At 41.3% G+C, this 17,165-nt stretch overlaps 1 protein-coding gene across 1 annotated transcript in view; it reads left to right on the forward strand.

Moving 5' to 3' along the window:
• The window catches only part of cbl (Cbl proto-oncogene, E3 ubiquitin protein ligase), a 48,535-nt gene that overhangs the window by 24,226 nt on the left and 7,144 nt on the right, over window positions 1-17,165 (forward strand). The window contains exons 3-14 of the mRNA XM_036560910.1: window positions 6,232-6,378; window positions 6,478-6,634; window positions 11,084-11,205; window positions 11,825-11,962; window positions 13,137-13,224; window positions 13,317-13,448; window positions 13,530-13,751; window positions 14,769-14,900; window positions 15,197-15,559; window positions 15,683-15,774; window positions 16,108-16,269; window positions 16,942-17,051. Coding sequence (XP_036416803.1) covers window positions 6,232-6,378; window positions 6,478-6,634; window positions 11,084-11,205; window positions 11,825-11,962; window positions 13,137-13,224; window positions 13,317-13,448; window positions 13,530-13,751; window positions 14,769-14,900; window positions 15,197-15,559; window positions 15,683-15,774; window positions 16,108-16,269; window positions 16,942-17,051 — 1,865 coding nt within the window. The remainder of the gene's footprint in view (window positions 1-6,231; window positions 6,379-6,477; window positions 6,635-11,083; window positions 11,206-11,824; window positions 11,963-13,136; window positions 13,225-13,316; window positions 13,449-13,529; window positions 13,752-14,768; window positions 14,901-15,196; window positions 15,560-15,682; window positions 15,775-16,107; window positions 16,270-16,941; window positions 17,052-17,165) is intronic.

Genomic DNA, 17,165 nt, shown 5'->3' on the forward strand with positions numbered 1-17,165 from the left:
GTTTTGTCCCATCACAGCATTGTTTCCGCATTAAACATGCAAATCATGTAAGTGGGTTCAGTTATTGTAAGTCTGCTATTTTTGTGCAGCACATTGTGTGCCTGGTGGTCAGCGCAGACGTGAAATTTCACAATAAGACAGTTTCACGATGATCATTTTTAGCTATCGCCTATGCCCAGTTCAGTTCAGTGCTATTGGAGGTTTTACCAAAAGTTTGAGAGCATGTTAATTTACTTTTTTTCCATGTTTCTTGAATACTTGTTTGATGTACAAGTAGTTTCAGTACCTCATTGCAGTAAATAAGACTGATAATTTAAAACGTTAAAATATTTAAATCTCGAGCCTGTATGTTCTCATTTGTCACACTTAATTTTCAATTTGTTCCTTTCTTGTTTTTATTAGGAACTAACTAGGCTGCCTTTAAAACAATTTGAAGAAATATCAGGCTTACAGTCATCATAAATTTCTTGAGTTTAATTGAAACCTCCCCCTTGCCTCCTCCCCTAAATAAAGTGCGAATACTGTTGTAAATACGGAGAAAAACAGCTGCAGAATCAAGTATTTTGGCCTACAACAATCACAAAATAAGGCCTGCGGAGTCCTAGTGGGACTGAAAATTGTGCAGCCCTCAAATTATCTGCTGTCACCCACTGAGCATTTCTGTCCTTGTAGGATTCATTCACCGAGTCACCTTCATGTAGAGAACGCCTTGGTTGTCCAATGTTGGGAAATGCTGAATGTCAAAACGGAAATTTGAGGTTTTTGGCCGATTGTACACGGTTGCACAACTATTGAAATGCAACATTAGAAAGTGACCCTTTCATTTTTGTGAATTTTGTTTAGGTTTCATAGAAATAGGCGGGGTGTTCCTAGGCTAAAGGGCTCTTTGATTGTCTGCCATCTCTCTCTCTCTCTCTCTCTTTTTCTCTTTTTCTTTCTCTCTCTCTCGCTCTCTCGTTGGCCTGGCTGTTTTATCATGGAAAACAGGAAACAGGAAGGGAGCAGCCAGCTGCAGGTCAAAGGTCGGGCCAAAAGAGGAGGGAAGCTTACAAAAGCGCAGTATCTAGGGAAGACTTGGCCCATAAGCAGGGTAATGATGAGGAAAGGCTGACTAGCCAAGGGACTAGCGTGGAGAAAAGGAGGAGGGACAATGGCTTGTGTGTTAATACTTAGTCATAAAAACAATAGTGTGGGGGCCACAAGTACACCAGAAACATGCTAGTCTCGCATGACTGTACCTCAGTATGGAGTCTAAAGAATGTCTTTTGATTTTTGTGGGTGAAGCAGTGATTTGATTGGAGTTGTTGAGGGATATGAATCATAAAAAAAAGGCCAACACATTTAACTTCCTGCTGTGTCTGAATGGATAGAATTTCTAGCCAAAATAGGTTTTACAGATTTTCTTAGAGAAATAAAGGTTACTTTATGTTATGATGATCTTTATTTAGTAAATTCAACTAAACTTAAATTCAGGACTCACTTGGCCATTGGTTCATAGATTTATAAATAATTTACTGTTAAAAAAGTCAAACATGCCAGGTATGTATACATGATTCTGTGAGTTTCTCACCTTCATCCTTAAATTTCTCTTTTCTGTGGTGCAGTAGTCCATGCTACAGTCTAAGCAGTATTTGTACTAAAACTATGAAATGCTCTGAAGCTTCATTAGAAACTCCAAGTTACAACTTGGTAGTTTAAAAGTGGAAACAATTAATATCCTTAATACTCAATTGTATATACTAGTATAGCAATGTATGCCTTTACAAAACATCCAATCATCAAAAAATTCCTGTGCATATTTCACATAACATGTTAGGTTATCCTTTAGATATCAGTAGCAGGTTACATTATGATCAGAGTGGGGGCATAATCGGCATTTAGGTTGTGACGCCACTCCAAGAATGCTGTAATTCATTGCAAAGTACCGTTTTGGCTTTAAATGAAAGCTGATAAATTGTAATAGTTATAGTCTGTAGTTGATAAGGCTGCTGTTTTCACCCCAGAACAATATAAACAAAGACAGACCTCCTCTTCTGTGGCTAAGGAGGAAACCATCACCATACACCACAAATGTAACAAGCTTTGCCAAAAAAAAAAAACTTTCAAACATGCCCCTCCTAACTGGCATGGAGTGTTAAAATTAAACATAGTGTTGTAGTCTATGTTCTAAAACTGTCCAGCTTTCAGCTACATCTTTATGGCAAACCAGAGGAGGCTATATACATATGCTATATAGGTCACATATGCAGCAAAGGAAAATGCAGAAAAGGAGTTTCACTGTGGAGAGTGTTGGCAGGAATCCCAGAGGATGGAAGGAGCTCTGTATATCGTTAGCTGTGCTAGCTTAGCAGCTAAGCTAACGACTTCTGCCAGAGTCCCACTTTCAGGGGGTGTATGTTTATAGATCCAGGAAACTAGACCATGACAAAAGTAACTCTAGTCAGATACATCAGTAGAAGTTCTGAGAGAGATCTGTGTAAGTACTAGCTGACTGCAGTGGAACTGTGCACTGCTTTGACATCTCCATGCTGTAGAGGACTTCCTGGATGCTGATTCAGGGCTGGTTTGGTTGGCTAAGAATAGTTGAAGATATTATGAAACTTTTACACATTAGGTGTATTCATGATATCTGTCTGCTGGTTGAATTTGGAGCTAAAGTTCTGGATTCAGGTCTGTTTGCGTGTGGTTGTCTTCTTACAGTTTCCGCTACTTGCGAATTTGCTGTCTGAAATTTTGTCCCCATTCATTTTCAGCTGGGAGTAGCAAAAAATGTGCGTGGGATTGTAGGATAGTGAGAGGCGCGGGCATGCATGGTGCAGCAAGGAAAGTTAAGCTGGCACTTGACGTGGTTACAGGGGGCGGCCTTGCCGCGCTCATTGTGATACATGTGGATGTAAAGGTTTTTATTTTTATACAACCATTATGGTCACGATAATACATTCAGTTATCAAGAAAATATTTGTGGGATGAATCTGTATTTTATGCTGTGATAAGCTGGTGGAAAGATTGTTTGGTGCCATGGCAATGTCAACCCAACCAAACCCAATGAAAGATGCAGTGTCACAATAACCCAAACTCTGGTGCGGACTTTAGCAAATAAACTTGGTGTGAAAACAGCCTTTGGCATTGAAACACTCTGTTAGGGCCTGTATAAAGGTAAGTAGTGAAGATTACATGGATTTATGTATCAGCAAAAATACTGGTGATAAAACACTGATATTTAAGTGGACTTGGTGTAATGAGCAAACTTCTGTAATATGAAGAGAGTGGCTTGTTTGTGAGGATTTGAAAGCTTTGGTGCACTTACACCAGTCTTCAGTCTTTTAAAGTGGCAGTAATGAGTAACTCACTTTTACTACAATACAGGTTGAACTGATAATCTTTAAAAAATGTGAAATGCATCCAACCCTAACCTAATATTACACCAATACCAAAAACGTATGTATCAGAAGTTCCCTTTAAATACAGAGCTAATTCACTGAAATGACAAAACAATTAAGAATGCTAGGATTATTTATATTATTTAGATTTTGTAAGACTTTTAAAAATGTAACAACTGACATTTGTATAATTTAGTAAAACACTGAAAGCTGTCATTTGTGACCATAAGGAATTATATTACCAATATTCTGAAAATTTTAGCATGTTAAAATCCACATTGATGAAACAGGTTTTCGAATTGGTTGGACCTCACTGTGCAAATTAGCAGCCTTTGTACTGCAGATCATCTAGAACTTTGCATCTGTGCTGTACTTACTGTGCAATCTTTCTTCCACTGTATCATATACTAATGTCTCTGCCATGCATGCTGTCTTGCACAGCTGGCCTCTTCTGAGGGCATGTTGCCACCTTTCTGCACCAAGCTTTCACAAACAACAAATGTGTGCTGCAAATGGGCTCTTGCTCCCTCCTCTCACGGTTCTAGATGAATGACTTACTAAGCATAGGCTTTGAGAGCGCCATTTTTTTTTATCTTTTTTTTTCTCTTGCAAGGAGCTCCGGCTGCAATTTCGGCGACTCTGATAAAGGGGATGCTCTTTTGCACTTTCATTTCACATTCATCAGGCAGAGTGGGAAGGGGATTAGTAGGCCTTGAGAGAGGCTCTGAATTGCATGAGGATGGGGGGGAGGTGAAAGATGGAGGCCTTCCAAGAGTAGCGAAGCAAAAGATGACACATCCTTACTTTAGGACTTATCTGTAAAGCCATTTGCAAAGAGAGCCATTTCTCTCCTAATTTGGCATGACAGCCTGTGAGAACTTTTTTACCCACGCTGTTTTCTGATTTCTCTTGCTCACGTGTGCCTTCTTGCCAATACTCAGAGAGAGAGAGAGAGAGAGAGAGAGAGGCAAAGGCAAAGAGTGTGCAAGTAAGAGCGAGGAGTTTCGTTTGGAGGCAACTGCGGTGCTGCCACACTCGCACTCTCTCTTGTGCATGTCAATTTTCCAGGCCGGAGAGCTCGCACAATCCCCCACTGTGCTGCCCTGTAAATCATGGCTTTCTTTCCCCTTCCTCCGCCTGCCGGGCTCCCTGCCTTGCCTGGGCTCATGTGCCCAGGGCCAGTGGAATCAGAAAAATGCAGCAGGCATGCAGTAGCCTCCACCTCCCTCCCTGCTCGTACAGGCTTAGCATGCTCCTTCCTTGCTTCCGTGCCCTTTTCCATGAGTACCTTCACCTCCACAGAGGGAGTGGCTACATCACCATCTCATCATTGCAAAAACCTTGTATCTCAAAATGGAAATTTTATAGGATGGAGGGAAGAAAAAACATGCTTGACTTCTGGTGTTTCCCCTAGGATTTTTTTGTCAGTGCTGTGTGGTAAATCCTTCAAAGCTACTGCTGCTGTCCTTTTAATGTGGTGGCAGCAAAATTCTCTGTGCATTGTGCAGTTGGCTCATAGCACAAGTTGGTGCAAATTAACTTCCGTTAAAGGCATTGTGTGACATCCACCAGTGTTTCAGTCAGTACTACACAATGAGTTTCTACTTTAGATTTTTGCAGAATTTTCCAAAGATCACAATCAGTTATGTAAATCGCACCATTCAGATCCTCATCAGCACTGAGGAGTAAAAGACAGAATCATGCGTCATCCAAACTTTCAGCACTTCACACAGTGGTAAAGTGATATACATGTTCCCTAATCATGCTGCATCATTTTGCACATCTTGATCGGTTTGATCTTGATTGGCTGGCAAAGCTGAAAGTTTCTGTGAAACTTTGTTTTATCAGTGAGTTTTACATTTTTGCATATGACAAACGAGCTGTGGGTGCATTTTGAACCCAATTTACGTACTGTTCAAAAGAATTGGCAAAATCTGCCACTCATTCATGTGTGCATGCTGCTACTGCGCAGAAATAACACAGTATGGCCAGGAAAAAAAAACAAACTGTGGTATTTACCCTGGAGATGTAGGTCTTTGTGAAAGAAAGATGGTATGGGAGTGGATTGTGCACATGCTGAGGACGTTGCATGCTGTTAATGAAATTTTTACAGTAAATGTGAACACAGGCATCCAGGTAAAATACATTTTAAAGGCTTCAAATTAGAATAGACACAAAGCCCAAACATTACTGGTATGCTGGAAATAACCACATTTGAGAGTGAAAATGCTGTAGTCTGCTACTTTTAACTTTCCTGGATAGCAGGAAACTAACAATACATATCACTGATATAGCCTCATCATGTATATTTTGAAGGCCTTGTCTCTTTTATTCCTCAGTGTTTACTAGGATGTCCAAATGAGTGTTCAAGTAATATATGGAACTGATCATGGCATTTGGTAGATCTTGCTAAAATGTTGTGTAGAAGGTCAATATGTGGTACTTGCTGAGCAGCCAGCTGATGTTAGGAATAATTAATACTTTTTTGCCTGTCAAGTCTTTAAGAAAGCCCAAATAGATCTGCTCTGGTTTGTCATTTCTTTCATCATGACATGTTCACACAATGTAAAGAGCTGCTGGAGGAAGAGGTAAAAGTGGTGTGAAGAGGTTGTGATATGAACAGCATTATCTACTCTTCTCCAGCACCCAAACCAACATGGAGGAACCAATTGTTGAAAAACCTTTTGTTGTTGTGTTTTCACCCCCTTTGTCAAACAGCCTCTAGAACATGTGACAAGAAGTGTCACTTCCTTAATCTTTCCATTCCGCAGATAAATGTTTAATATCATGTTCTTATTGTAACTGACTTTTGATTGTTGACTCTCTCTTCTTTTGCGTGCCTTTCTTTCAGACGGAACCTGACCAAACTGTCTCTGATATTCAGCCATATGCTGGCAGAGCTCAAAGCCATCTTCCCCAATGGCCTGTTCCAAGGGGATAACTTCAGAATCACCAAGGCAGATGCAGCAGAGTTCTGGAGAAGATCATTTGGGGACAAGTGAGTAGTGTGTTCAAACTTTCAGCTGATTAGTATAATATGAGTAATTGTTGAAGATTTTGAACTTCTGCTTTCTTTGTGACCTGCTTTTCTGTGCAGGACCATTGTGCAGTGGAAGCTCTTTCGACAGGCACTGCATGAATTCCACCCTATCAGCTCAGGCTTAGAGGCCATGGCCCTGAAGTCCACCATTGACCTTACCTGCAATGACTACATCTCTGTCTTTGAGTTTGACATCTTCACCAGGCTCTTTCAGGTGCAGTCTCTCAGCTCTAAGCATAGACTTCCTCCATTGTGTCTGCTCTCTGTGGAAGTAAATGTTCAACATTGACCATTTTTTTGACTGCAGGACAGTCTTGACATTGTGTGGTGCTGCCATCACATTCTAATTCTAGCTTCTTTGAGCAAGTGCACTTTTCTGGTAATCTAGTTACACAAAGATTTCTGTGAAATTTCATCGCACTGAATGAGTGGATCTGATTGATAGCCATCACTGTAAGCACTGATAAAAGATCAGAGTGACAGCAAAAACCTAAAGATGCAGAGTAAACCTTAATCTATGCTGGGGTTTCCATTCAACCATTTCTGAAATTTCAAGTGAATTTCTAAAAAGTTGGCACAAGAAAATGTGATATGTTAATCTTTATGTTAATCTTTTAGTGTTTCCATTAAGTAGTCTATTGTGCAAAATTCCAAAGATAACATTGCACGATTGCCACCTTAAGGCATGAGACAAGAGCCCACATTTCTGGTCTTTTCCATCCAGGCTTTTTATGCACATCATTTAAATTCGCATAAAAGGGATGAAAAACCCTTTTATAGGACTCCCTGGAAAATAACCAATGTCATTGTATTGTAAAACAGGATGAGGCTTAATCCATGTGTGGAACACTAGTGATGAAAGTCTTTCTAGCCTGCGCTTTTCTTTCTAGCACTGGTCACAGTCTACTGGTGTGTCATTTCAGTGATTTTAAAGTGAACAGACGAAGCATCTACAAAGTGCAGTAATTTGAAACAAAAGTCCCTCAATAAGGCTGCCTGACATTCTCTGCCTTTGCAAGCTTTCAGTACTGTCACAATAAAATGAACCAATATATAAACCACTACATGCAATAAAATTGCTTCCTATTTGATAAGTTATTTGCTGGTTTCATAGTGCATCCTCTGTAACATACAGTTGCCAGACCTTCAGATCTATTAATACTGCTACAGTTGCAGCAGTTCAGGGATTTGCTCCATTATTCTGTCTCACTGCTCAGGAGCATCTTTCTCTCTCGATCTGTCTCTCTCTGCTGCCTCATGAAGCAGTGTAACTGCTCAGAGAGGAGCATTTGGAGGCACATGTTCCTGTGTAAGTAATTGGCTCATTATGCTGAGTGCTCTAAAAGAGACATCACAGAGGCAGGCTAACATTACATATCATATCTGCCCTTTAATTAAGCAGCTTTCTTCAAATCCATGTGCAGCAAGGCTAATTTGGGAAGAAGGAGGGGCTCTTTCTGAAGCTGCTATGATTCAGATTGGTGCCTCATCTCCGGCTTGCAGAAATCTCAGACCTACCTTGGTATTTTGTAATATACAGCAAATGACTGTAGTTGATGTGTTTTGTTATTACTCTCAGTTAGTAAAGGAGTAATCTACTGATCTACCGGTGCATTGTGTAATCAATTTTTTAAAAAAGGCAACAGTAGCAAACCATGCATCAAAGATTTCAAAGATTTAGGCCAGAACATTATCTCAGAAATGTCAGGCATTAGGCAGTGTATTTGTTAGCATTTAAAGTATTAACTGTCTGTGAGGTATTTTTAAAGACCTGAAACAGGCACGAAACATCAGAAATCTGTTTCCTGTCACCACTGTGAACAATTCTCATTCAGTAGCTTTCTCCAGAGTGGTGCATTTCATAATAAACCACTGTGAATTACTTTGTTTACATGTTAATGACTTAAATAAAAGGTAAATTTTACTAATATTAGCAATTGTGACAGCCCTAGAAATCAGTGTCTAACTTGATTGAGATCTTCATATCAAGGGCTGCAGTACACCTAGGTTAGTCTAGTCCTCTGGTCCAAAGTTCTACCCTAATTGCCACACAGTTCGTTACTGATACCGTACCAACATCCTAGTGCATCCTCAATTTGAGCATTAGATCGGTTAACGTGTGGTGCAGCCGACGGTGTGTGGCTGGCCCTGAGTCGTGCCTTGGAGCACTGCACCGCCTCTTTATTTGGCCTCACCATCAGCCAGAAATAGTCAGGCTGTTTACAGAGAGCCTGTGTGCTCTTTGATGAAGCTCCGCACAGCAAGGTCATGCTTCTCATCTGCATCTGAATGAACCTGCCTGTTGGGACAGCGAGCGTGCTTCTCTGTGCCAGTGACCTGCCTCCACTTCGTTTTTATTCAACTCAAGTTTCCTTTGATTCGTCCTCCTTTTGCCCACGTCTGCGTTGCATCAGAATGCACTTGGTGGGGGCAGCCCTTTTGGATGATTCAGTCCATAGATCCATACAATATTTTACCTAAACTGACCTATAAGTTTATATCTGTTTTGGAACAGGGATTTTGCATTAAGGTAAATCTAAATTAGGATAAAGGACAGCAGGACACTCTGCTCTTCTATCTGTGAAGAACTGTTGGGTTTAGGTGTTCTTGGATTTGTTTGTTTTGGATTTGAATTCTTGGTAACATCTGTTCTATGATCCAGATGATCAACTGTTACGTCTGTGTAGAGTTGAGGTGCTAAATTAACTCATTTGCTTAAAGAAAACGCGAGACTTTTGAAGGACCTAAAAAAAAAAAAGCTAACTGATTAGGTCTGATTAAATGTCAGAAGCGTGCCATCTACGACTTAGACCTACTCTAATATATTGTCTGACTTCAGAACAGGGCAACAAAACATCATTTTATTGCAGCACAAGGCTGCACATCTCACCGTGGTTGAGCTGTAGTCTTCTCTCATAAACCATGCATGTGCATGCAAATGATTTTGAAGCTGAGCTTATAGCAGCGCTGTTAGATAAGACTGATAACAATAATAGGCTGCAGTAACATTAGTTTGTAGGCATACGTAATGCAGTAAGCTATTTATACCTATAGCAAGAACTACCAAACCAAAGGAAGTTACCTTACATGTTTCTGACCAGCGTGTTTGTTTTCTTTCTGACTTCAGCAGGCTCCTCTTTTGTGATACAGCATTACCTGCCATGCTGAAAACATGCTAATGCCTATTAAGTCCCTCTCCCAGTTTGACTGATGTCTAGGGGCATAATCAATGGTACATTTGGTGTATTTGGTACATAATATCAAATATACTAGTATATTTCACACAGTCTCACAAGCCTATTGCAGCTGATTACATCAGTACAGAGAGGGCTTAATAAGAAAGTCTTTGATTAATGTTTCAGGACTTCAGAAGTTAACATGTTTCAAAGATGTCAGATATTTGTAGTTACATTCCAGTGACAAGAAATTGTTTTTCTTGGCATCATTGAGCTTGTTGTATATTAAACATATGTTTACAAAGAACCCTGAAAAGCTAAAGCTTTCGAGGATTTAGGAACAGTGGTAAGAAGTGCAATGACATTTTTTATGAATTCTCATTTAGCCTAATGTTTGACACAATGAACAGCTTATGAATATTAACATCCTGTCATAGTTTTCCTGTAGGCGTCCGTTCTGAGAAGTGATTGGGTAAAAATAGCTGTTGATGTGCATGTGGCAACCTGCGGTGACAAAAGTAACAAGACAGCTGAAAGTCATTCATTTCGAATGAGAGGCAGTGAAAATCAATGGCAAGAAGCATAGCAACATTGGTGAGCGTGATGTAAATGATCTGACCAACGCAGTGAAGTTCAGTTCTGCTCAACTTTTAACTTGAAAAAAAAAAACTAATCATGGCAGTGTTGATAGCAGAGTTCACTGTGCTATTCTTATTCTGTTTATATACTGGCAACAAAAATGAGGTGTGTTAGAAGAAAGTGTCTTCTAATATTATAATCATGACCATGACAATGAAATCCTAGTGAAGTGATGTCACTCAAGTGGATGTCTGGTCAATTAGAATTTAAATTGGAAGAGAAAAATTCTTAACCGCTTATGTTTTTCTTTGAAATTTCTTTGACACACTGAAGGGGAGTGTGTTCGAAACCGTTCTTGTAGTATTTGGATGTACCTCAGAACTGCGTGATGTCTGATTCATCGTTATACTTATGGCTTAATTGTCTATTTCCCTGGCTCTTCAAAATCAGCTATTATGAAATGAAAACAGGACTGCAATTCATTTTAAAAAGGGATTGAGCCCTTCTGTTTGTCTGTGCCACAGCCAGTAAATACAACTCTGTAATTTTAGAAGAGATCGAAGTATAAAAGCTCATTGTTTTGGCACACCTGTTGTGGGTTTATTGGGAAATGATTCAGTCTGTTTGACTTTTTACCTGTGCTTTCACATTCATAAAATAGCCTCATCTTCCAATTACACGTCCACCTGTTCCAGTCTGTAGCACTGTATTTTTAAACACAGGCTTGAGGGTTTCATCAGGCTAACTGGCAGAAGTACTGTACGGTGTGATTCATTCACACTCCAGGCTCTGCTTATGGGCATCGATATGGATATTACAGCCCAGTTCACTGGAGAATATGCTTTTATTTGTATTTATTTCTTTTTCTTTCAACTGACTGTATGTGTATGTTTGTCTGTGCTATGCAGCCGTGGTCATCCCTGCTGCGGAACTGGAACAGCCTGGCAGTGACTCATCCAGGATACATGGCCTTTCTCACCTATGATGAGGTCAAGGCTCGCCTACAGAAGTTCATCCACAAGCCTGGCAGGTAAAACACCCACTACACACCTACGTGTGTACAGGCACACAGAGAATTACATACAGCTACTTTATAATCAAAGCTGTCAAGGCTCTTTGGCCTCTCTCCTACACAAGGGCTATGCATAACAATAGGGCCTACATTCATTGTCCTTTTGGATAAGATGCCTACTATATATTCGCACGCAACCACGGCCCCATCCGAATGGCCATTCATGACACAAGCACACTTAGATAATCGTTAGTAGCTATTTCCAAACAAGCAGTGACAGAGGCACACAGGGGCGATTCACGGTCAGTCAGAAAAGCCTCATGCTCCAAGTGGATCGCAGAACAGCTTGGTACCTACCATCAATAGTTGTATTGTAGAACACCCATGATGTCACAACCATTCCGGCAAGTAGAAGCCATCATAAGACGACCTGTAATGCAGCCAGACACTTACATATTCATTAGAGCGTGCTGTATTAGTCGTCGTAGGTTGAGGCAGTCGTTCCGTGACAGACATCTGTACCGTAAAAAGAAACAGCAGATACCAGTATTGTCTGTGCCTCTGTTATTTGTGGATGCAGAAACACTGATGTTTTGTTCAGTACTGCAAAGTAACATTGCTTTGTTCTGCACTGTAGCTACATTTTCAGACTGAGCTGTACACGACTGGGCCAGTGGGCTATCGGCTATGTTACTGCTGATGGAAATATCCTACAGACCATTCCCCACAACAAGCCCCTCTTCCAGGCTCTCATCGACGGCTTCCGGGAAGGATTGTAAGTTTGTTCAGACACAGTTACGATTGTCACCACCAACAAGCTGAGAAGTTTAGTATATAGTCCCGGTTATCACGTTTAGGCAGTCGACTAATCATGGTGTAATCCCCTTACAGTAATCCTCCAAATACAATAAATATCCTAATACATAGTCTGTCTCATCTAAATCTTGGGATTTAAACTGACTTTTGTTTGCATCTTTCATAGCACGGTCAAAACACTCACATTTGTGGAATATTCACACAAACGTTCTGATATGTCAGTTACTCTTTCCTGTTGAACATGAGACATTAGTTTGTTTGAGTGCAGTATGATTTCCAGTGTATTTCCAAATGAAGCCAAATGTGGCAATACTTTGGTCTCAGTGAAGATGGAGAGAATATTTGGTGCAGGCTTTGTCAAATGAAGGTAATTTGCAACACAGCCCAGCACTGTTTCTGTTAATAAATGTGCTGTGATTAAAGCGCAGTATAAATTTCATGCATGCTTGAAGTGCATTATAGATTCGAAGCAGCGTGCCGCTTGTAATATGCTTCTTTCCTCAATCAATGTAGACTTTTATACCAGCCTCACACGAAAAGCCGCTAGAGAGTTGTGCATTATGCTCTTGCAATGTTTTAAGATCTCTTTGGTGCACACACAAAAGACTTTAAATGTTTCAATTTAGTACTGCAATACTTCTGATATCAAACCAGCTTCAGATGGTTGGGTTTTAATTCAAAATGCCCATCACTACTTACTTACTTGCTTATATGAAGCATTGCTAATTATCTTAATTTGTTTAGAGGAGAGCTTAGAACAGAGGTGCCCAGTCCTGGTCCTGGAGATCTACCACCCTAGAGAGTTCAGATCCAACACACCTGCCTCTAACGTTTAGATGTCCCTGAAGCCTTCATTACCAGGATCACGTGTATTAGATTTGGGTTGGAGCTAAACTCTGCAGAGTGGTAGAGCTCCAGGACCAGGATTGAGAACCCCTGGCTTAAAGGTTCTTGTTCAGTGGTTAGGGTGTACACATCCACTCCAGGTACTACCATTGTCTCTTATTCTGCGGCAAGATCTTGAATCTTGAGTAGTTCACTGTCAGTTTTTATTATAAATATCCATTTGAGTGGTATTAGCTGCCTTGCACTAGAAATACCTCAGTTCTAAGAACAGCATCTCTGTCGTACAGCTATTTGTTCCCAGATGGCCGGACTCAGAACCCCGACCTCACAGGGCTCTGTGAGCCTTCACCGCAAGACCATATCAAAGTCACACAGGTCAGTGGCACTCTACCTTCAGCTTGCTTTGATATTACTGCTGTGCAATTGTGTGAAATTACGTGTGCTCACTCTCTCATTATCTTCTTCAGGAGCAATATGAGCTGTACTGCGAAATGGGCTCCACCTTCCAGCTGTGCAAGATCTGTGCAGAGAATGACAAAGACGTGAAGATTGAGCCGTGTGGCCACCTCATGTGCACGTCCTGCCTCACTGCATGGCAGGTGAGCCAGTACCACATGAAAAGCTGAAGTTACGTCTTCATCCTGCCTCATTCGCTCACAGTCTCTCACCTCTGTCCACAGGAGTCAGAAGGTCAGGGCTGCCCTTTCTGCCGCTGTGAGATCAAGGGCACCGAACCCATCGTGGTCGACCCTTTTGACCCAAAAGACAACAGCGGGGGTTCGTATGGGGGCTGCAGGGGCATGTCTGGAGCAGAGGGGGCACCCTCTCCTAGCTATGATGACGACGATGATGACCGTCTAGAAGACCCGCACCTCATGATGAGCAAGCTGGCTTGTAGTAAAGTAAGTGAAGTGCAGTCTGACCCCTGCAGGGGAGCTATTTTATCTTTATCAGTGATGTCCTCAGTCTGGTTTAGGCTCGAGCTGATTCACCATGATGTCCCTGTGGCTGGACGATTTATAGAGGAATTCCACCTGTTTTTCAAAATGTATGCATAATTCAGTCAGAGTCAGATTGGTTTGTGGTGGTTTGCGTTTCTCTATACTGAAGCATTTCACATGATGCCACTCTGAATGACTGTGTGTGCATCTCATTTATTTATGCACTATTTAAAAAAAAAAAATTGTTGCAATTCCAGTTTAAGTGTCAAAAAGCTGTTGTCCATGAAATTCAAAGTGTGCACAAATAAATCAGATTTGTCTTACATTCAGTGCTTTCTCTTATTTTGTTGTACATGTCCTAATAGCTGCATTCAAATAGATAAATAGTTAAAGAATTTAAAGTACAGGTGTGCAGTGATGGTAAAGGGGTGTGTAATCAGCCTATGGTGGATGTTGGAAAGGGTCTAGATTAGGCCACAGTAACAATGGCCTAAAGGCTAACGTAACACACTAAGCTTTAGTTAAGAAGAGATTTATACACAGTTAAAGTGTGATTTATTGAATTTATGATTTATTTAGGCTTCCATACAAGAACTACCAGACCCTACCAAGAACAAAGTTAGCCTGCAAGTTTCTGGCCAGAAATACACAAGTCCTGGTTGCCTGGTTTGCTCTATGTATTATGATGCATTTCAGATGCTGTGGCTGCTCCTTCTTGTCTGGTTTTACATGAGATATTGATCTAATTTTCATCTATTCTCTGTCAAAGTTAAAATATCTTTTTTACATATTTGATGTTCAGCATTCTGGCTTTGAATCTGGATATTTTAATCTGTCAAATGCTAGAGGGAAGAAAAAATGTGTTTGAATAAACTTGCAAATATCCTCTTATACATTTTCATGTTGAGACCTGTTCTACTACTTTATGGCCAATTTTTCAAAGAACAGAAGTTGAGAAAGTTGTTTGGTTTTTCACAGGTCGAGAGACCACCTTCCCCACTGTCAATGGCTCCTCAAGCTTCTTTGCCCCCAGTGCCCCCACGTCTAGACCTGCTGCAGCACAGACCACCAAACCCTCCAGGGGCCTCTAGTCCAGGTGCCACATCCAAGGTAAAACCACCAACACTGTCTTATTGTAGTGGTTTGTATGCAGTTTTAGGGGTCAGGTATTTCAATGTTATTGTCCTGTTTTCCATCTTGGACTGTCTGTAAAGCTGTGAGTCTTGGAGCAATATGATTTAGCATTTCAGTTAGCAGCGTAAATCTCTAACCTCACAACAGATTAATTCTAAATGAAACAATTTTATGCCTCTAATTGCTTTTAATCTTGGTAAAGTAACAGCAGAATGTTTATAATGCGGGTTTTTTCTAACTTGTCTACCTTTTGTATACCTTCCTAACCTTAGGCCCCCTCTCATCACAAAGACAAGCCATTACCGTTACCCCCAGCTCTACGAGACCTCCCACCTCCTCCTCCTCCAGACCGCCCTCACTCAGCTGGGACTGACAACAGACTCCCGAGACGCCCCCTGCCCTGCACACCCGGCGACCCAACTCGGGACAAACTGCCTCCTGCTCCGCCAAACCGCAACATGGTGGACTGGAACCCGCGGCCGGTGCCCAAAGCGCCCTCCCAGCAGCCCGCTGTAGGAGGGGGAGACTCCCGTGCGTCACGAGAGCTGTCCAACCGTCACTCACTTCCACTGGCGCTGCCCTCAGCCATGGATGCACAGAGGAACAGCAGTTCTGCCAGTTTGGACCACCAGCTTGTAAGTTTTTGGGGCCTTCAGCCTTTTTGGTGTATTAGTGTTTTGTATCATAGAACAGTCATTAGCTAATTATCAGCTAGTTTTATTAATGTGATGTGGTTTGCATTTCTGTCACTGCTGCAGAGTTTTGGTGCAACGGCCTCTGGAGGGTCTGAATACGACAACCCAAAAGTGAAGCCTTCTGCATCGGCTAATGCTATCTACTCCCTGGCCAGGTGGGTGCATCAGATGTCCATCCGCTTAAGCTACTGCGTTAGGGGCATCAGTAAACTGTGTGTGTTTGTCAGATTCTGTGTCTGTATGTTTCCTGTTGTGTGCAACTAGTCAAAAAGTCATTAATTTTTTTAAACATGCTGTCGCTATGTCTATTTTACCTTTTGTAGCTGTGTATCTATTTGTATTACTTGATTTCCGTTATTTGTATTCTGTATTGTGCCTTTATGTATGCATACATTCCACCAAGACAAATTCCTAGCCCATGCGAGCATGCTTGCCTAATAAAGTGATTCTAATTCTGATGTGTGTTGACTTCTGTGTGGTGTCAACAGGCCTCTTCCTGCAGTGAAGCAGCTGACTGGAGAAGATGGCTTTGAAAGTGAGGAAGATTCTGACTACATGACTCCTAGTTCTCGTCCTGCTTTATCCACTATATCTCCTGCCCTGGGGGAGGCAGTGCCCAGACCCCCGCAACCTAACTCTCTCAACTCCAGGTAAATGGAACCTCAGGCCTTACACCTACATACCAAACCTGCTGGTCTGAACTGAAGTGCTTTAAAAGACAAAACTCTGTAACCTTTCATTTAGGTGGTAGACATGATGAATAATATGCTTCTTAGGTCTGTTTAAAGTTGACATTCTCACTGCTACATGCAGTAGTATATGTTGGCTACACTTACATTTATCTTGCTTGACAAATGCATGTTATACAGATGTTAGTCATGTCTTGATTGACTTTTTGCCCCGATCCGATTAATATCCATTATGTGCCAGTACTTAGTACTAAGCCTTTTCAGGTTAGGCAGGATTTACAATGTTACTAGTTTCTTTAAAATGCTGTCATGTGTTGACTTTATTTTTAGTATGTGTAATTGTGAACTTTCATACACACAGTTCCACACTGCCACTTCTAAACTACTTGTTAAAAGTAGTTGCCTCAATGCTGCAAGGTGTGAATGATGTCAACTGTTGCACGTAGAGCTGTGTGGAGTAAAGTAGCCTTAACCAAAGATTGAATCTGGCTTTTACCATAGCTGTTACAGGTTAATTCAAATAGTTGACTCTTATGATATTTTTAAGATGAGATTGCTACGTCCCTAATTAATCCCAACATGTCAAATACTCACTCAGGATATCCTTGTCTAAAATCTGTAATAACTCTCCAGGCCTTTGCTCAGTGACATGGACTCTGAGGGCCCACAGATGTACGAAGCTATGTACAACATTCAAGCACAGGCCCTCACGGCCTCTCTGCCTCATCAAGCCAGAGACTCAGGTACACCAACACTCGCCATGCTCTTACAGGTCCTTCAGCCTGTACGTTCCACTGAATTATCCACATAGTAGATGAGCTCCGGTCAGCCATAATTGCTGCCACGTGTGCACTGAG

The sequence above is a fragment of the Colossoma macropomum genome, unplaced genomic scaffold, assembly GCF_904425465.1.
Source record: "Colossoma macropomum unplaced genomic scaffold, Colossoma_macropomum, whole genome shotgun sequence".
Taxonomy (NCBI): Eukaryota; Metazoa; Chordata; class Actinopteri; order Characiformes; family Serrasalmidae; genus Colossoma; species Colossoma macropomum.